This window comes from Alosa pseudoharengus, unplaced genomic scaffold (genome assembly GCF_046254945.1).
Source record: "Alosa pseudoharengus isolate Yale_2024_CS ecotype anadromous, Long Island Sound unplaced genomic scaffold, YU_APseudo_1.1 YU_APseudo_1.1_scf_12, whole genome shotgun sequence".
Lineage (NCBI taxonomy): Eukaryota > Metazoa > Chordata > Actinopteri > Clupeiformes > Clupeidae > Alosa > Alosa pseudoharengus.
Genome location: NW_027468587.1, coordinates 24,994,670 through 25,016,783, shown reverse-complemented (window position 1 = coordinate 25,016,783; position 22,114 = coordinate 24,994,670). Strand labels below are relative to the sequence as shown.

The following is a 22,114-nucleotide window of genomic DNA, read 5'->3' as shown; positions in this document are numbered from 1 at the left end:
AGAACTTCAATGAAGGTCAAGGATTAGGCTTAATCAATGTATGGAAAACCGGCATACTTTGGTGTTCAAGCATACTTTATCTGTCAGTTTTATGTTACTGACCAAAGGCCAAAGTGGCCTCTTCTGTCCAGACATTCTGTCCAAGGTGAGAGCAGGTTACATGACCACATACAGCAAACCTTCAACACATCACAACAAACACCCCGAGGCGCCACTGTGCTCTGTGGTAAATCCACTCTAACCTCAGACAGAATCTCTGATCAGAAGAGGCCACTCAACTCTTTAAACCAGATAAAGTAAGCTTTAATCCGCTGTTCTTCAGACATCTGCCAAGATTCACGCATTTAGTCATAAATGCGTCACACAAAAAACATGCCCTCAGTGTTCCCTAGGCTACTGTGCGGCTGCACCATGTTGAATATCAGCAGCACCCAGACAGTAAAGGACACAGCTCCCCCTGCGCTGGCCCAGCCACAAGTCCAACAGCCATTTCCCCCCTTTCGACAGGGAGAGACCAGGGTTGCATTCTACACAGACACTATGGCATTATTATGCACAAGACCCAGCCAAAGAATATATAATAACTCACTCCTCAGTCTCAGACACTTCTGGAAAGGAGCACATGAAAGCGCTTATTTGTCCATCCTGCTGTTTTATTCTCTCCTTCACTCTGTACTGAGCAGCGTCCAGACACTTGAAGGATGTTTTTGATTCCCACCAGAGGCCCGTCGCTGGATGGCCAGGCCCGATCCAACGCCTGGACCGACTCCTCCTCGCAAGCGGTTTCATCTCTGACCCAGCCTTTGATTGTGACATGAGTGACATATCTTGGTTGCTTTCCCTGTGGTTGTAAATAATGTTTCTCTTCCTAGTGCATGATCACATCCAGGTGTGCAGCTTTTTCCACCAGCTGGTCATTCCCTTAGCTGCAGGCCTCCTCCTCCACCACTATTCTTCCCAAAGGTGGAGGTGGTAAATTGATTTACCCAAGTATGTATGAGTATGAAATTGTTTTTTTGTGTGTGTGTTTTTTCTCTCTTTAGACTGAAAATCCATCAAGCCTCCTGTAAACACATACAGTACAGACACACACACACAGAGACAAGCACACACACACACACACACACACACACACCACCAAAGCCACAGATTGACAGATGCTGTTTGGATTTGAGAGGTGTGGATAGAGATCAGCTGTTTGGATTAGTGGAGACTTTCTGAAAGAGATCTCTTCCGTCCTGAACCCCTGTTCTGCTGCGCTACGCTAAGCTTTGGACAGGCGCTGGACAATGCCTGATGTAACCAGCAACCACTAAGGACGACTGATCCCAAGAGGGGGAAAGAGGCATTCTTCACAAAAGGACTGAAGATAACTAGTCAAAGCAGTTAGACCGCAATTGTTTTTAAAGGTATAATCCAGTTGCAATAACCTACACCGATTTAAAGCAATCTAAAAATAAGCAGCTCAGATCTTACTAAAAAATCAATGACATGCGACAGTGATGTAGTAAATATTTGCAGCACTGTGTGTGAGAGAGAGAAAAGACGGAAAGGGGCATTTTTAAGAGGTAGTGCACAGGGGGAAACCGCAAGAGGTGTTCAGCTTCCCTGGCCGTACAGAACAGACAGCTCCTGGGTTTGTGTTAATGGTGTCTGTGTTACTCCCAGTTGCTTGGCAACACATCTGCCATGACAGCACAGGTTATTCCTAGGCCTACCTCTTTAATGCAATGCAGGAAACTTGGAACTTGAAGCGAAAGCTTAATCCAAAGCAACTCGGTGAAAACGAAAGAACGCTCCCTTCTCTCGTTTTAGAAAACATTTAATAGCCTTAATGAAATGGACATTTTAGATGCAGGCAAGTCGGTCAGGGGATCCTAAAACAGTGGCAAACTGTAAACATCTCACGATAGCCATAACCAATTGCCAATTGCTTGCCTTCCCGTAGCCTACTGTTGACCTCTATGATCCTGAGCGCTGCCTTGCCTAATTGCAGCTCCTGCGGTATCGATTCTCATCATGAGTTTTATTTGACATCTCGGCTAGACATAACCCAGGGAGAGGCACTGTGCTCTGGGCGCAAACGTGAAGAGCTCTGTCTGTTGCAGAACTGTTTGCGAAAAATGATTCGGGTCAACTAAATTATTTTTATTGTTGTCATAGAGATATTTTTTTGTTTACTTGCGCTGCTCCAATCACTTGATAGAATTATCTGGACAGATGTGAACATTTTCTTTAGAATAAAATAAATCGATCTAAGAAAGTTTCAGACGCCTGGGCGAAATACAAGTTCATTCCCTGATAATGAAATGAAAAATGACTTGCAATTGGTCCTGCATGTAGCGGACTCGGTTATTTGAAAAATGATGATTAGGCTTAGGCATGTTTGGCTGCTTTCGGATGTGAATTTATTGCAACCACTCTGCTGTCTGGAAGCTATAGCCTTCTAGCATAGCTGATGTCAAGCCCTTTTATAATAAATAGCAATGCTTAACAAATAGCCTACATCCATATTGTGTATTCCGACCCACTAAGTCTGACGATAATTCATTAAAAAAATCCTCTGAAATGTTCTTCAAAATAGGTTTATTTTCGTTTTAGTTATTTCTAAAATAAAAGTAAATCTTAGATACATTAAAAATGTAATTTCTAGGGCTACATTAAAGCTGTTTTTCGACATGTAGCTAGGTTAGTCAACCTGCATCACTTAAAATGTGCATTTTGCAACTTTCTGTGCGCTGTAGGCTATTTCAGTTCCAGTCCGTAGGCTTTTGCTTAGGCTATCATAGGCATACGAAAATAGGCTTCCCAATTGTAACCTTAACCAGGCTACTGTTTTTTCAGATGCATAATAAGGTGGATCCTGTTTTTTGTGTGCTGGTGAAAACGAGGGTGACCAGTTTTGCTAATAAATTATTGCAATGATAGATAAAAAAGTAAATGTTTAATTAAATTAAACCATAATGTTTATTACCTACAATAGTTGCTTCAATCAAAAACACACGGAGACTTTCATTGGAACTATATTTAAAACGGAAGGAAAACATTTGTATCATTCACATAATAAATACATTTGTCAACTTTCAAATTGTTTCTCCTTTTTTATGTTTTAACTCATATTTACATCATAAATAAATTCAAAAATGAAAAAAGAAGAAATTCTGCTTTCAAAAAACTAAGTTATACAAGAAAATCCTCCTAATCAGTATAAATAACCTACGTGGGGAGAGTGGAAGGACGCACACACACATGATCGTGGTCAGCTAGCTTCTCCTCTTGAGTAGGAGCTTCCTCGATATTCCAGAAAACAGCACACACCTCCATTTATGCACGCTACCTCTGCCCACTCATCCATCCACCCACCCATTCTTCCACTCATCCACCCTCTAACCAAACCTCTATCCTTCCCATCATAAACAAGTGTCCATTCTCCTGTTCCACCCATGACTGACCCACGCCCCAACCCCCTCAACCCCAGGCCCTGCCTTCAGCCCAAGCCTCTCTCAGGGCCCTGTCTCAGTGGGATGATGCGACTGTAAGAATTGCATATTATTGGAAAGCGGCTGACGTGTGCTGGATTTTCTGCTGCTATTGTTGCTAATGTGGTAGTGTGGTGTACAGCACGATGTGCTGAGATTCCTCTGCACACCAGCAGTGGGGGAGCTACGTGTTGGGTTTAAAGTAAGACAATGTAGGAACTCCCCTTTCTCATCCAATATCCAATGTGCTGGGGACCCAGTTAGCTCTAAGGGGGAACCCAATGCATGGAGAACTAATGAAAAGCTAAATAGTGCAACACCAGGCATTCCAGGTGCATCGACGAAGATGCAATTCTGCCCAGAAGTCTGCGTATCATCAAAACAAGTTTGAAGTCATTATTTCAAAGTAAAAGAACTACATTGTGTTGCTTTAAAGATGATTCCATGTCATTTGAGCTGAACACAGAGCGAGAGTGCTGTAGTGATACAAGAAACAAAGAACAGGAGATAAAATCATACCCATGTCACTGCAATAAAAAGTGCATTTCAAGTGAATTCTATCTCATGTATTCAAATCATCACATAAAATGAAAGAAAACAAAGACAAACAAACAAACATAAAAAGAAAACGGCTGGACAGGCTTGTTGCTAACATATTTGGGCGCTAGAGTTTTCCCACAATGCATTTGGTGAAGTTTCCAAAAAGATCAACAGAAAAACAAAACAAAACCACAAATACAAACAAACAGGTTGGACAGGCTGCTGTGGAGACTTAATGGCATAACCTCAAAGTTCTTGTTTTTTTTTTCTTGCTGTTGTTTTTCGTCCATGATGGCTGACCCCCCGCCACACCTCCCCTTCAGACAGGGCGTCAGCTCCCGTTAGTGATGATGACCGACGTGCCCTTGTGTCCAGGCGCCTGCTCGGCCCCCGGCATGCGCAGGTGCGACGCCACCTCATAAGGCGAGGAGCCGCCTCCGCTGCCGCAGTAGCCCCGGAGTGCGTCGGCCTCGTACAGCTGCTCGAGCGCGTAGCCCGTCAGCGAGTATGCGGCGTGCTTGTCCAGGTAGGCAGGCCGCGGGTGCGACGGGTACAGGGCCGGCGTGGGCGAGGCGGCGCACGAGCTCGGGTAGGGCAGCTGGGAGGTCGGGTGGTGCGGGTGGTGGAGGTGCTGCTGGTGGTGGTGGTGAGGGTGTGCCGCCACGGCGTGGTGCTGGGGCGACAGGTCAGTCTGCTGCTGCTGCTGCTGCTGCTGATGCTGCTGCTGCAGGTAGTCTTTGGGCTTGGTCAGCCGCTCGGTGCCCGGGCTGCCCAGGCGGGAGAGGGGCACGGGGCTGGGCGCTGGGCTGACCGCTGGCTGATGGCCGGCGGGCCCACGACAGTGCAGCGTGCCCTGGGTGGAGAGGTCGGAGGCGAAGCAGGTGCTGTGGGACTTGGGCAGGCCGTTGGCGTGGCCGAGGGTGGGCGGGTCGGCCACTGCGGGCCCCTTGCGTAGGTGCAGCCGGCTCTCCTCCTCCTTGATCATCTGCTGCGTGGCGCGGATCAGCGTCTCCATCTTGCTGGGCTCCTGGGGGCTCGAGCGGAAGTGGTGGTCGCCGCGGTATCGGTCGCCTGAGTCGCTGGCCGAGCCACCGTCGGGTGAGCTGACCACACTGTCCTCTTCCCACTGACTACGACCTGCATGGGCAGAGAGCAGAGAGTTAACCCATACACACACACACACAAACACACATACAGAAAACAAACACACTTACACACTTAGTGGTTAGAATGAAACAGTACAATGAAAAACATAGGGTAACCTAACTGTTCATTAAACCACATATATGTAAACACATATGCACACTCAGACACACACACGCACTGTGCGTATGTTGCGTAGGTGGCCTTACCGTGCAGGCTGTGTATGGAGGCGATGTGGGGCATCAGGACATCACAGCCGTCACCGTTGTCCGGCGACACTTTGGCCAGCGGCAGCACCGACCTGGCCGCTCCCCACCACGCCTCCCTGCCCGTCTGCCCTGGGGTGCCCAGAAAGTAACGGCCAGCCTCGCAGCGCCCTCCCCGCTCGCACGAGCCCAGGTGAGCGTGCCCGTGACCGTCGGCATGGTGATCCTCAGCGATGGGCAGCCCGTAGCAGAGTGGACGGGGCAGGGCAGCCGCGTCGGCGGCGGAGGAGAACTGGCGGTAGGCGCAGGATGTGTCCAGTCCCTCGGTCGGCTCAAGGAGCTGGGGGGAGGCTGAGTCTGTGTGAGGGCTGCCCCCCCATGGGCTGTCCTGGTCAGACTCAGAGCGCTCAGTGTGGAAGCCAGGGTACTGGAAACACACACACACACACACACACACACACACACACACACACACACAATCACATACACATAAGAGATGAACATCACATAAGAAGCATAACAAGCTAAATTGGCCATATGTACACTGTATAATATTCAGAGAAATACCACACTGTTTAGTCTGATGCTTTTTTAGCGTTTGAGGTGTTTTTGTTGTAAAGCATACAGTTGCCGTGATTTTCCATTCGGTAATAACAAAGCTCGGATACAATAAGCCAAGCCAAGTAAAGCTGCAGAGTGGTGAAGTGCAGATGGCATCATTAAGACTGACAGAATGGACCCAGAGACACCTGTGGATGGCTGGAAAAGCGCACAGAATAAAACGCCTCATCCATTTTCCCAAATGTTTCACACTTGTCCATTTTCCAAAATGTTTCACAGCTCCGCGTTTGGTTCCACTGTAGGAGTCGCAGCAATTGGGGGAAAAAAAACTCTCCTCAACGGGTTCCATGTTTGTTCTTGTTTCACGCCTTTCAACTTCCAGCTGCTTCCAAAGGAATGGTTGGCAGTCGTCTAACCATTCTCTACTGATGAGTATGCTGTGACAACATGCACACACACACACACACACACACACACACACACACACACACACACACACACACACACACACACACACACACACACACACACACACACTCACCTGTGAGTACGGAGACAGCCGTGTCTTGCCTTTGTTGCGAGCGGCTCTCGTCTTGGTGGGTCTGCGGTTGTCGGATGCTGGGTTTGGGGTGTTGGTGTAGGGGAAAGCTGGTTTGGCCAACGTCACCTGGTCTAACGACAGCTGTAGTCCTTTATATTCATTATCCCTGCAGAAACACACAAACACACACACACTTCTATGAAAATCCCCCTTGGCAGGATTAGAGCAAATACTCACATGACTTAAACCCACACAAATGCAAACAGAGTTTAAGTGTATAGACATTTATCTGTGTGCGTCTCCAGTGTGCTTCTGGTGTATACATGTTGTTTTTCCCAACCATATTCCCCCCTCTCTTCAGCTCTCTCGTAGTGAATGTACTCCGACATCTGTTGGGTAATTATGGCCCAGTTGCTCGTTAGATGGGGAGCGTGCATCGGGACGAGGGAGAGGAGTAAAACGAGGTGTCGGAGGCACCATGAGGGGAAGGCGCGCTGCCTCCCCGGGAGGATTGGCACGAGGCTTCGACAAACACACACCGATCGCGAAGCAGAGCGCTCAAATACACAGTGAGATTAAGAGCTGTGTCGCTCCTAAATCAAGCCCACAAGAAAAATCCTAGATGAGACATAACTGGGAAATGGGAATTGATTTCTGGGTAAAGTGCTCTATGGATTTTGTTTCCTACAATGAATCCACTTTGGGATTGATGGACGACTGGATAGATAAAAGATGGAAAAGACAGAAGGAATGAAGAACAGGAAAGATGGAGAGAGAGAGAGAGAGAGAGAGATAGAGAGACAGGACACCTGGAGAGGCCCTCCTGGAGCAGGGCTCACTACATTTCCTTAAACACACACTTAGCCTACATCCACACTATTCCCTTTTCCTTTTAAAGCGTTGTTTCGCTTTAAATACACTCGCCGTCACATTTACGATTTCAGAATCTTGTCCGCACGTGACACTTGGGGCATGGATCACATGACCATTTGCACAAATCACATGACTATTCACTATCTAAATCACTACAGAGAGATAGAGGGAGAGAGAGAGAGAGAGAGAGAGAGAGAGAGAGAGAGGGAGAGAGAAAGAGAGAGGGAGAGGGGGGGGAGCAGTGATTTGACCCTGTTCACACACACAAACACACACACAGAGAAACTCCTAGAGTAGTCTTTCTGCTGTGAGGGCCAGTACACACTACCAGATAAAAGGCCAGTGATAAGAGGAGGCCAGACCCGGTCACTTCTGTTCTCTGCTCGGCGCACATTGACTTTCACCATGACGAGTAAACACAGATACTCCAACCGGGGGTCAAACCTCGGGCACGGCTACCTGTCCTACCTCTGCTTCCCCCCAACGCTCTACCCCCCTGGGGACAGACCCCACTCTGGGTGGGCAGAGAGCTGCCCTGTGTCTGCAGCTGGACGTAAAGACAGGTCATGCCAGAGGCTAACTCTGAGAGAGGCTCCAAACAGGCGCCACAGGACTGTCGGCGATGGCTTGCATGTAAACGCACACATACACACACACGGGCACACAATTTTAACCGTGTATTCCCTATTATAGTGGAAACATACACAGTTGCTCAGTTGCTTAACCCCCGCACACACACACACACACACACACATACACACACACTCACTACCTCCGACACTGCCAGGCAATAAACACTCATCATCTGTACAGCCTATTAATTAAAGCCCCATAAACACATGCTTTTATGGGCACAGCTTGCTTCAGACAAGCAGATAAACTGTGTGTGTGTGTGTGTGAGAGAGAGAGAGAGAGAGAGAGAGAGAGAGAGAGAGAGAGAGAGAGAGAGAGAGAGAGAGAGATGTTAAATGGCTATGAGACGTGAGGGGGAGTGTGTGCATGCATGAGAGAGAAAAAAAGAGAGAGGAAAGAAAATATTCTGTGTGTTTGTGTGTAAGCACGCGCGCGAGAGAGAATATATGTGTGAGAGAAAGAAAATAAGTGAGGGGGAGTGTGGGTATGAGAGAAACAGAGAGAGAGGGAGAGAAAGACAGAAAGAGAGAGAAAAAAAAGGGAGAAAAAGGAATGGAGAGGTAAATCTGCATGATCCATCTGTCATTATCCTGGCCTCTCTGCCTTGCGAGCACAAGCTGGAGCTCTTGCCCTTAATGGGGGATTTTATGACCTCATTCATTTGCATCTCTAACTGCGGTAACTGCAGCTGCAGGCTACATGCTAATGGAGCTAACACACACACACATGCACACACACACACCTCTTCAACTAGCTCCTAGCACACTAAGCAGAGCCTGCAGTCACATTTTGCTGCAGGCTGCTCTCTTAAAGCACCACTACAGATTCCATGCCACATCATTACATGTTTTAATAGTGTTGTTATAGGGAGAAAGAGAGTGTTTACATGCTACTGTGTGATTGTGTGTGTGCGTCTGTGTGTGTGTGTGTGTGTGTGTGTGTGTATTAGAGGCTGGGTTCCCATGCTGGCCACTCCTAGCCTGATATAACTCATTCAGCCAGGTAGCAGCAGACACAAAACAAACACTGCCTTGCAGCAGTGACTTTCATTACACACACACACACACACACACACACACACACACACAAACATACACACTACACACTACACACACACACACACACACAAACACACACACACTATTACATTATTTCACCTGTACATGAACCGAGGGAACACACATGTAACCGTGTGGTGACCCTGTCCCAGACGCAGGCAAACACAGCAGTAATAAGCACCTGGAGATAACACGAGCAGGCCGCGCTCGGGTCAGATGAGCACCACACGCTCTGATGCCCCGACGCACCATACAGTTCAAGTGCACTGTAGGGGGGTTACTGAAACTACTTGGGTGTCAGAGTATTGCAAACCTATTTTTACTAATATGATAAAAACGTTTCACACTCTGTGTGCACTTAACGGCTACTTAACTACAACTCAACTACAGTTTCCCACAGAGTAACCAGATCCCTCTAAGTAAATTGGTCTCTTCAAAGCCAGGAGTGAAACAAGCATCCTAAATGCCATCGTACTGATCTCTTATTACCATCAACACACCAGAGACAGCATAAATAGCAAATAAGAAAAATTAATTGCACAAAATCACAATGTATAACAATATAAAAAAAAGAGATATCTTTGTGACAGTGATGAGGCAGGTCCTTGACAAAGCAGTCTTTGGTTGTGTCTCTGTCCAAATCACACCACGAGACATGACAAAATACTTGACATTTTTCTAATTAACCTCTCTGTAATTGCTTTATTTAGTGGCTTGGCGGAGCCCTCTACATCGGCGCTCATTATCTTTGCCTGGAGAGGAGACGCCAAACACGCCAGGGAGCTCCTCCTGAGCCTGCGATCCCAGAGCAGCCAATCAGCCCAGACGCGACCAGCCGAACACAGATGTGGCGGATGTGCACACTTACCCCTCAAAATAGGGAGTCTCTCTCTACCGAGCTCATCAACCAAGGTAAAAGACTCCGCGCTCCATGCTACGATACCACGGGTTAAAGCTAAGTCTCACTGAAGAGAGTCCCTTCTACACCGACTAGGATGAGGTGGAAGTTCACATGCGAACACGGGATGAAGAGACAGAGAGAAAGAGAAGGAGAGAAGGAGAGATGGAGAGGGAGAGGAAGGGAGAAAGGGAGGAGTAACCAGGAAAGAGAGGAGACCGTGAATAAAGAGAAAGGCAATCAGATCCAACCAATCAAACAGGCAAATAAAGAGGCACCACTACGCAGCTAAGAGTGCTGCATGTTCGAGGGAATGAGAGGGAGGCTATTCGCTTAAGAGACCATCATATCCACATCTTAAAGCCTCTCTTTCCACAACAGCTTAATTCAAAACATTGACGTTGTCACTACAGCACTGTAATATTATGAGAATTATTGCTAATTGTAGTACGACATTGTAATATAATTGGACACTGCAGTAACTTCCACAATGAGTTATGATGAGTGACATCTCCCATTACATGTGTACATGACATGGTTATTTCAAGCTTATCATGGACATTAACTCACAAGGCATGTTTAAGACATGGTTACTGATTATTTGTTCTTCAAAGACACTACTTTTTTGTACTTTGGGAATTTTTTTCCTTAGGGATATTTTACCTTTTGTATTTTTCATCTTTCATCAGCTTTCTTTGTGATGAAATGTATTAATATGAGCAAAACTTTCCAACTTTCCAAAAAAAACGTATTTCATAATTCCAAACTTTCCAGACCTACACAAGCAGCACAATTGAATGACCTCCAAAGCATATTCAGGACATGGTGATAGCAATAATTTTAGGGTTTCAAGACTAGTTTTGGTTAGCCATGTGGCCCCTCTTGGCATTAAACAACGACACCCTCCCCCAATGAAATGCTAATTTACTGGTTCCAAGGGTTATCAGATCCACAAGACAAAGGATGTTACCTTGCTATAATGTATCCATGTGGCATGAAATGTAAATATATTAATGTTTGGTATCATTGTAATAGTCTCAGTACAAGGATTGTAATGATTTAATTGTAAGAATGTTTGGAACGTTCTATAAGTGATATTTCTGATGTATAGGATATCTCTCCTCATGCTGATCAGGTAAGAATGGGTAGGTGTGAAGTAGGTGTGAGTAAGTGTGTCTGATGTCATCTGGAGAACCAACCACGTGGGCTTGTTTTGCTGCCAAACTTCTTTCTTTGTTTAACCCATATAAAAGTTACTAACTTGCATTGTTAGTTAGAAGAAGAACAAGAACTAGATGGAGAACTGAAGAAGAGAGAGAGAGGTTGATCCAACAGAGGCCATGGCCTCTGTGCCATGGCCTACATAGACCTTAGACCATTTTTTGTACCCTCTCTGCTTGTAACAGAATAAACCTGATTCCTGAGTTTTCCTGAAGTCTGCCAGTCTAAGATTAATATTAAGTAATTATTCACCACAATTACTTTCAATGGTTACTGTCATTATCCTGATGCAGAGGTCAAGTACAGGGTGCCCTGAGAGATAGTGAAGGCTCTGCTGATTGGATGAAAAGCACAGCGAATCACGGAGAGAGAGAGAGAGAGAGAGAGAGAGAGAGAGAGAGAGAGAAAGAGTTGTGAGCAGTACTTACGTAAGCACGTAGTTGACGCTGACGATGCAATGTGGACGCGAGGAGCGGCTGTTGTGCACGATGGTGGCGTAGCTCTGGACCCACACCCAGCCGCCCTGCTTGGCCAGGAAGCGATAGTACTTGGTGGTCACCTGACCTTTCACCAGCACTGCAGAACAGACGAGGACACAATCAACCAGCACCAAACACAGATGAGACACATGGAGACAGAGGACGACAACTCAGTACATTACGCCAGACAGACACAATGCCATTGTGCCATTGCCACAATGTTCCACTGAAAACCTAGGATTTCACATGACACAAGGCTTTGTAATCAAACTAGACTCTTTTGACTTTTCATTTTGGTTATGAAAAACGTCCCACAGAGGTTCAGTGGCATCTGATTTTTGTATAAGCTTACAATCCTACTTTAATGAGACAAAGACTGATATCATTGGGTGATTGTTTTGATTGGGGGGCGATATTTCTGCTTAAGGCATTTGAGGTGATGTCCACTGAGAGGGACAAACATACTTGACTCACATAAGTGGTGAGCGCACCGAAGGTGAAAGATATCACATCCGTGGACGTGGTGATATAACGTCTTCTCTATGAGGTCCTGAGGCTCATAGCCAGTCAGCTCTGCCACCCTAATACACACACACACACACACACACACACACACACACACACACAAATAGCAAAAGAGAAAAAGTACACATATAAACATATATTGATTTAGGCCTACATAAACACAATGTCTAAAATGTATTTTGCAACATAGGAATCACACACACCTAGGTCAAGCATATTCCAATTCCAAATATTTTCTTTCATAACAACCTTATAAATAAGCTGAGTTTGCCCTGTGGGTCTATCCCATTCTTCTCCTGATGAATTATTGACATGTTAGATGCTAAACAGTGACACCCTAGTCTCCGCGGGTTTACACATTTGCTATGCACTTAATGACACTGTGTCAAGGAGGAAGACTAGGATGTAAAAGATAAACAAACATTCTTCACTCTCCCCCATCTCTTCATCTCTCACTCTTTCAGCGGACAGCAAAGACATGGAGCACGTAGGGTGTTATAACAACGGATGACCTGTCCCTTCACAAATTCAACTAGTAGCTCATTTGTCCGAGTGAAGTCCCTGCGCGCACAACTTTGCACCACGCGAACGCGCACTGTACGCTAAATAATGTGTAGCCTACGTTCTGTTCTGGTCTGTCAGCATGGTCAACTCAATGTCGACTGGTACAACTTTTAGCAGAGTGCTAACAATACCAAGATCAGACTATTTGACACCGATACAGGTGCAGGTAACTCACATGCAATAATATATTTCTGCACTGTAATTGTCACTTGCTCTGGATAAAACGAATGTAAGCTAAATGTAGCTTTTTTACCTAGAGTCCAGGAAGATGAGCTTCATGTCAAGGCTGGCCCTGAACATGAACATGTTGCTATGGAGTTTGATCTCAGTGACGGCGCTGGGCGGGAGAGAGTGGCCGACCGCCACCAGCCCCACGTTTTGGTAGCAGCCGTCAAACGGAGACATGTCTAAGCTATACTGTCTGATCTTCAGGTAGCCGCTACAGTGGATCACCTGCGGGGAGAGGGAATGGATAAAACATACATAGGCCCTACACATGGTACGCACACACACGCACGCACACGCACACACACGAAGAACATAGGAAATAGCCTAGTATTATAATAGTTAACTTAATTAAGGCTATTTTAGACATTTGTAAAACATGTAGGTCTATATATAGCCACTATTTAAGCGTAGCCTAGCTGAGGAAAATTAATAAACAACAGTTTCAAAGCAGTGATATAAAATAGCTTACAGTCTAAATATGCTTCCACGGCAAAGCAACAACATCGATTTACACCAGACCACACTTTTCAGGGCAGAAATTAAATGCTGTTTTCTTGCTGTCCCAAATGACCAGATATCCCTGGCTGAATGCATCTACTGAAAACATGATTAAAAAAAAATACCTTGTACCCGCCGCAGGTCAAGCCAGCATTTCGCTTAGCCAGGACGCACTTCATTCTCAGAAAAAAAGAACGTTCGATCTCGTATTCTAAGACAAAAAGAAAGAGATACAATAATAAACAAATGTGACATTTAGCCCCCCATTAAACAACAACGTTACACATTCCGGGTCCTACCTTGAACAAAGTGCGAATGGTACGGCTGGTGGGCCGTCAGCACCGCGGTCATTTCGTCATGGTCCGCGGGGTGTATATATTCGTAAATGCTATTACCCGTCAGCTCTACCTGTTAAAATGAATATTTGTCATCCCCGCCATGGACACCAACAGTGGACTAGCCTACAGATGCCTAGAGACTTGAGACAATAATGGCAAAGGCTACTTTATATACGGCCCTATAGGCCTATATAAAGTAAAATCACAGCATCGCAGAGACAGCACACTTTACCTGTGACAGGCCGAGATGGACCGATGCGGTCTCGGAAATGTACATAATTTTCCCGTCAGGGGCCACCACAAAAATGAACCCATCCAGCGTCTGGGGCAAAAAGAGACGACAGGTTACAGGGATACGAAATTAACATCTGTGGAGATTATAGTCTACTCTGCGTTCATTTCGAAAATAATCTGAAGTGTTCATAGGTGTACAGTCTAATTCCAACATGTCCAAGGTAAAACAGCCACATTTCATAAACGTTTGCATTTGGCCACAAGATTAATTACATTTCAAACGGCCCTACACAATCCAATCTTTAGCTTCTTAGAAATGCAAATTCTTGTCTATATATAATAATGTAAGTATAATATGAAAATATTAAATAAAATATTGAACGCATAGGCCTACATTCAGATATCATATGTTTCTGATGAACTATCAGCACACAGACTAAGATTAAACTGTGTCACTGAAAACTGGGGAAAGTCCATAAAATAATTCTACTGAGTTAGCAAACAGAATCGCAATAAAAAAAAAAAAAAAAAAACATCGAAATTACTGTCAAACAATTCTGTTAATTATTATCAAACCAACAAAACATTAAACAAGGTTGTAGCCATTTGCGATGGTTGCATAAGGGAAAGTATCTTATATCCTATTCATTCACTATAGACTGTCTATAACAATAATAAACCCATATAATTATGCTTTTCAACGTGATGACACCCATATCTTTTCATAGCCTACATAAGCTATACACACACATAGACGTGCGTGCGCGCGCACACACACGCACACAGGCTACACACATAAATCGCATAAATTATTCATCACCGAGTCTAAAAATATGTTTTAAAACGGCAATAGCACTACCTGAAGTAGATGCGATCCCAGTTCTCGTCCAACATTATCCAAAGAACTGGCACGGCTGACATGACCCCATGATTCCCCAAGGCCTGTGGGAGACATACATCATTTTATTTCTATAGCCTATTTCAACAGCCTTCAAAGCTGTCGCTACAGAAATCTTAAAATAATGAAAAACATTAGGTCTTCTCGTGTTCAACTATATTATTATTATTATTATGATTATTATTATTATTGGTCATCTATTGTCATTATCCATATGTTGTTATTATGCAGCTTGTGGTGAATATTGATTCATTGGACACACGTTTTCTTAGAGCAGGAAAAATATTTTCACACTAAATTGACTGTAAACACGATTGGAGAAATGTAAATCGCCTGTGCATATAGCCCACCCGAAGGAACCAACAAAACTCGATACGGCAAACAGGAGTTGCTGTCCCCAGTAAGCCCCTGCGCAATCCCAATTGAAATGCAAATCGTTCGAAAACAAACACGCAGCGAGCAAAGATCACAGCAAAGCCCCCGATTCCCATTTTAATATTAACCAAATATGCACTTCACGTTTACACAACAGAAACAATGAAATTACTCCTTAACCACAACTCAAATACCATGCGTGCCCATTGTTTCTCCCCAACACATGCACAACTGCATCTGAGAGAAAACAGTGGGGTATGAGCCATCTTTCGATTTTTTTAGCTCCTCCAATGACAGAAAAGGCACTCGACAAAAATGAGTGACAGAGGCAGACGGTGACAGTTTCTTACAATTCAGTGAATTTCTAAACTAATGCAACAAATCAAATATATTTATAACTCTGTATTTATAAATGTATAGACGTGGGTGCAATACTGCAGGCCAAACGTCCATGAGTTTTTGACGTCTAGTGAAAACAAAAAAGACTGTGCCTGGGATGCGTTAGGTAGCACGAAAATACGCTGATTTGGCCCTCTTGCTGTACTGGCTCACTGGCTAATTACTAGTCGAGATGTAGGTAGAGCAGGTCGGACAGGGACGTGTGTTCCGTTTTCTAAGCGGTGTGGGAGCTTGACTTGAGCGCCAGGTTTTTGCACTTGACCTACCGCAGAGGAATAATGCGACCCGAATTCAGTACGCTCCGATCACAAAATGAGTTTGTGCAAGAGAGCGCTTTACAATTTCTCAATGCAAAGCTCCTCGAGCCTGCTAAAGCATGCGTAGGTCTCATTCGCAAAGTGCCTTTCAGACAATAAGAGGTTGCTTCTAGGGACAAAGGAGTCACTCCAGCTAAAATACTTTCAATTGCTTACACAGGAAAGAAAATGGCATAAATCCTTTTGGAGGCGTTCCAACTCTACAAAAAAGTGTGGAAATAGCTTTAATTACAGTCACACTCACGCAACTGTACACTTCAATGTAAAGAAAGATGTACATTCCGTCTTTGTTTCGTTTAATTTTTATATTCATTAATTTATTAAAAAAATAAAAATATATAAAAGAAAAGAAAAACGAAAGGTTCATGTGGCTGAGTATAGAACCTGTTATGGTATGTAGCCTGCATGTGTTTCTCATTGGTTATACACCAGCACTCAATTTCCATTGACACTGGTGATCTCTATAAGGACTTGCCATTATGGATATATTTTAATAACATGTACAGATTCTGAACCATGTTCTGTTGTCTAAATGTACCAGGGAAACCAGGGTTAGAAGAACACCACAAAGTCTTCCTCTTCGCCTCTTCACATTCTTTCGGTGGTCGGAAATGTAAGTAGACTTAAACTTTAGGCTAAGGTTAACGGGACAGAGGTGAATGTCCACAAAGGATGTCTCCAATAAACCTGGCCGTAAAACATCCTCACCTTCTATGATTTTTCAAATAAACTTTTACTGTCAATTACCCAGTACATTCTCCTCGCACTAGGCCCGGTCGCTCATGGTCTTCAGATGCGCAATGAGGATAGACGCTCGATTTAGCCCTCGTCCCTTTGTGCAGACAGCTCTTCATGCAGTAGGGATGATTTAACGAGGAAAGCACATGGTTCGCTATGCTGTAGCTCGTAAAATACTCCACTGATAGTCCCCACATCACAATACAGAGACACTCACCCGAACCGCCTCCAGGTCTCCACCCGTGAGAGATTGCACCTTCAATTATTCATCGTTTTATTTTACCAGATGCTGCTTACGCGCGAAATATTTGTCCTTACAATTCCCTGTATGATATCGTCATGTGCGGCGGTGGTAAACATATGCATGTGCCATCCTCTCCCATTCAAAGAGTCCTAAAAGGGCACCTTTGATTGCTGGGTTTAATTGGATGATTACTATAGATGTGACATAATTTATTTTGCAGCTTTTTAAAGTGTGGTTTAATTCCTAACCAGGCACATTTTTAATCGTTGGCTGAACAAGAGGGTTAACTTGAAGGGCACTAAAATATACTCTGTTCATTCCAAAATTGTGATCACAAAAGTGAAATTCCACAGCACGGAGGAATGGCTAACATTACAGAAGTTTTACCAACACAGTGTTTGGGGCCTATTGGCCGCCTCTTTTATAGTAGCCCCCAATACATAATTGTAAATATAGCTGACTGCTGTTCGCCAGCGCTAACGTATCCTCTCTGCTATGACACAGAAATGCTGCCACGATCAACAATCACCTGCATTAGCCTACGCAAAGACCCGTATTGGTCATTTTTACGTACACAACTGGAGTTAGATCAGTATGTGAAGAGGGCAAAAGCGTGCAGAAGAAGGACAACTACAACTAACGCGGAGAGCCCGAAGGCTCGCACCACAAAACGATGTCATCTGGACAGTCAACAGAGCTGTTACGCGGAGGCTGCTACCATAACACTCCCAGGCCTGCTCTGTGTACACTGCAGCAGAGTGACACACACACACACACACAGAGAGAGAGAGAGAGAGAGAGAGAGAGAGAGAGAGAGAGAGAGAGAGAGAGAGAGAGAGAGAGAGAGACTCGCTCAATACCAAAACACTTCTGTTCATTTAACTTTCACTGATTCTCGAATGTACACATGTACTATGTTATGGCAATAGTACACTACGCAGCCTTTTTGGTAGGCTACTTGCAAGTACACTTCTTCTGAAACTATGATACCAACCTAGAACTATGTGCATGCGATCAACACTCGTTCCTTGTGAGTTGTTCTACACCGTCCAAACGAAAGGAAGGACACCGCATTGAAAATGCGCTAGAACCACATCTCACATAGGTTAGGCTACAACTGAAAGTGTTTTCTCATGATGAGAGTGTGCGAATGGGTATAGAACGCTGCTGGAAGGCAACAGATGGTGCCTGAAAAATATGAAGAGGTTCCTTAATAGCAAACAAACATACAGCCTACATGAGCTAAAACAATTAAAAACACCGCCAGACTTGCAGAGACAGAATAATGATGTTTAATAGGTGGACTGCTAAAAAACATTTCCTAATTTTCTTTCAGTCAGTTTGTTACTGCATGGGTTGATACGATATGCCATGGTTTCAAGTTGCGACGTTAAATAGTGGTAAAATGCACAGTGGAATGTAAAAACAATCCCATAACCACAATACTTTAAATCACAGTTTACCAAACTAACAGCCTAATTGCCAACTCAGCCTTGAAACGTTTCGGTTTTTTTGTTGTTGTAAAAATGTAACTTCCCTGGTATCTTTTCAGCTCGCATATTAACACCGTTTGGGACTTTACTGGACAGAGCACAAATCGAAACGATAGCAGGCTACCTGTCAATCACGATGAATCGCGCGACTAGAGGGGTATCCAGCGGATTGGTTTCACCCCGCATGCTTTCTTTGCCCCCTTTCTCTCCATTCATGGGTTCCAATCCCCGTCCCTTTCTGTCTGTTTTCTTTGTTCGGCCCATCTTAAGTGCTTTGCTTTTAATAGGACGAGGAAGAAAAAAATCAGTTGTGGTTCTATCAAGATGCTTCAGTCAAACAAGAACCTCCATATGTTCGGTGAGATCAGACGGCGGGCCACGCGGGCAGTGCTAATTGGCGAGGCTCGGCTGCAGTCACGCAGAAAAGGAGCCCGTTGAGACCGAGGGAGAAGGTGGTAAATGATGGCTAATCGTCTTACAGGAGCACCACGGTCGCCTGACTCTGAAAGGGACTACATGTATATACATATATAAATACACACGTGTTGGCGCATGCGACCACTTTGGGCCACATATCCAATGCATGAAAGCACATAATAGTCAACCATATCCCTACAATATTTAATCTATATAATGTGAAGAAAAAATAAGATATTATTAGGCAACCATCAAATTATCGATATCTGATACAATGCGTTAACAAATATCCAAATATTTCTCTGTGTGGAAGTTAGGCCTAATATCCTACATGATCACTTAACGCTTATCATTTTACAGATCTGTACATGCAAGAAATAAATGTACATGTACAAATGTACAATATTAGCCTACTCAAAGTTATCATTGATGGAATTATTACAATATTTGTCTTATTAGTCTGGGATAAGGGCAGTGAAACTATAGACTGCACAGAAAAACAGATATAATGTAGGCCTTTATAAATAAAATAATAAGCCTATATATATAAATACCTGGCTAAGTCAAAGTTAGTCTATAATGTTAAAACAATAAGAACAACAATAATCATACCTATTATTTAAATAGCAATTTTAATTGTTAGTTTTAATTTGATTATGGCCATAATTATTATAGGTAATGTTATAAGTTATTGTAACACTGCATTATTTATATTAATAATAGAGCTATTTAATTTGATACTAGTCTGTTGATTGTTGTTGCTAGTGCATTCTGAAATATCCATTTTGATTCATTTTAATTCTAGGCCTCCCAACAAACAGAAAATTGCTGTCAGCACAATAATTATTTGGTCTATAATATTTTAATATTTTTTGGTAGTAATATTATAGTGCAATGTCTTCATACATACCTTCTGGGAAAACAATTCTCATTTTCAAGTAGCTTGTTGTGAGTCGTATGATGGAAGCTTTATCGAGCTGAGACGTGATAGCAGAAGGCAATGGCAACAGTTTAGCCAGCTCATAGAATTCACTATTTTCCTTTTCCCGTCGCGTCCGGGCGGCATTCTTGGATTTTTCTTTCATTGTTTAGGTCTCTATATTTCACCAAGAGACACACTTTCTCCTGATTTGCAAGATGTCTTCTCGCCTCCAAAGAAGAAAAAACGTCTATTGAAAGGCTGGTGTAAGCTTTTAGCTCATGTTAGACACATTGGGAGGATTTGTAAGTAAGGCGCAGGAGGCTCCCCTTGAAGAATGCATGTAGCCTAGGACATTCACCTGCAACACTCCCCGCTCCCAGTTGAGTTCAGACCGCAAGAGTGTTGGGCAAGCCAAGCGCAACACCACTAAACCAGCCCGCCGATTCTTCAGTGACACTGCACGGCGCCAGCGAACTTCATATCCTTAAACTGAGCGAGACTAGACGTGTAAATCCAGATTTACTTGGCGATACATCCGCCCGGGCCCAGCGTTTCTTGGTGTTGTATGGCGGGGGAGTGCTTCACATTGTCCCTGTCCATAACAGGTCCCTTTAGAGAAACAAATGCAACACATACAGTGAATTATCCGAGGGTAATAACGAAGATAACGAACAATGCAATGTGAACGTAAAACCTGGAAAAGTAACAGCTTTACACACCAACTCGTGAGAACTTTGTTGACACAGACACAATATTATCAGCGTTGTCGCGACAGTGGTTAACAGAAGCGTAAACATGTGATCGATCCGGAATTTAACAGTAGGACATTGACGGCACTAAGACACAAAGCATGCGTTTAAACATGACAAAACACACGTTTATCTCGCACCTCACCTCCAATTTCTGGCATAAACTTCCATTGCTTTCACGGCTATGCGCCCAGACTAATAATATCCAGATCCATGCAGTGTTGTGCAGTATATATTTTGCAGTCCACTCAGGATAGCGTATATATTCCTCAGTAAGTTGACATAGCCTACAGCTGATTATATAACTTCCACTGGTTTTGCTTAAGGAGATGCAAGTGTGTCTGAGATACTTTCTTCACATCCACTACTCCAAACTCTCGTTCCCGTAGTCTCTGCTTCAACCCGAGATCACCCCACCCCCTGTTCGTCTCCCAATCACCCTGCCTCTTATTGGGCCGACAGCGCTAAAGTCAATTTCCCTATTGGGCATTCTTAATATAAACGTATTGGTGCTTGAAGTGAAACCGGGATTTGTTAGAAATGCTACCCTCTGACCTCTCACACAGAACAAATTATATTCACACCTTTTGACGTTTCACACGAACATAGATTTGAGGGTAGACTGTTAAACACATACCTACCCATATGTACGAAAAGCAGGGTTCTGCCATTCTTTCGTCAAAACTCCATTAATTCGTCACATTTCTTTGTAAAAGCAGAGCCATTTAAATTCGAAGTAATCCTTCCAGGTGGTATAGACCTAATGTCTTGCGCTTTATTATTTGGAGGACATTAGGACAAATGCGCACGTTTCCCTCTTAAAATGTATGGTGTTAAGGAAATAATCGAACACTTTATGGTAATGAACAAAACACACAAGCCTTTTCATGGAATTGAAACGCAATGTAGACATCTTAAGAATACCAAAACCTATGGTTGTGAATGTGTGACTCGGTAATAAAAGCGATTAAACGCACCGAAATAGCTTTTGTAAAAATAAATGGTTGAATTTGTAACTAAACAGTATTTTCAGTATTTTTGCTCTGTTATATTATAGCATGTTTTCGGTCTGCAAAATAGTATTGGGATCGAAATTGACATTTATTTAAATAAGCTATAGACTAGTGCAGATCGAGAATAGACCAGAGGGTCTGCATCTACATAGTGTTAATTGCAGGCCTATTTAAATAAATTCACTGGTTAAATCTACCAATTGTTAGTAACCAACATATAGTAGTTACAAGGTTCAAAAATAGATAGGCCTTTGAGCCAGAGGGCAGAAAAGAAGTAGGCAAGGCTAGGATGTTGGAGGATATACTGCATCTCCCCTGTTTGCGTCTGCGAGAAGGACAATCTATAATGTGGTTTCACAATGAAAATTATTTTTTTTTTAAATGGAGGAGAATCTACTGAAAACAGAAGCATTCGCTTTAAAATCACCCCATACCAGACATTACTGCAGCAAGAACAAACGTGCAAAACATTGGGGATTTGACGCGCACCACCAGAGGGAAAGCCAGTAGGCTATACTGTGTGGGGCTCT

The 22,114-nt window shown here is 43.9% G+C and overlaps 1 protein-coding gene across 1 annotated transcript; it reads right to left on the bottom strand.

The window, feature by feature from the left end:
* Positions 1–4,350: 4,350 nt before the first annotated feature.
* sim1a (SIM bHLH transcription factor 1a) lies at positions 4,351–19,985 on the bottom strand. The gene is made up of 12 exons (XM_076279487.1): positions 19,811–19,985; positions 14,879–14,961; positions 14,018–14,107; positions 13,747–13,855; positions 13,573–13,658; positions 12,975–13,174; positions 12,107–12,213; positions 11,582–11,729; positions 6,471–6,636; positions 5,372–5,795; positions 4,733–5,156; positions 4,351–4,627 (listed from the first exon to the last, which is right to left on the bottom strand). Exons 1-12 carry the CDS (start codon positions 19,983–19,985, stop codon positions 4,351–4,353), a joined length of 2,289 nt encoding a protein of 762 aa, XP_076135602.1.
* Positions 19,986–22,114: the final 2,129 nt, after the last annotated feature.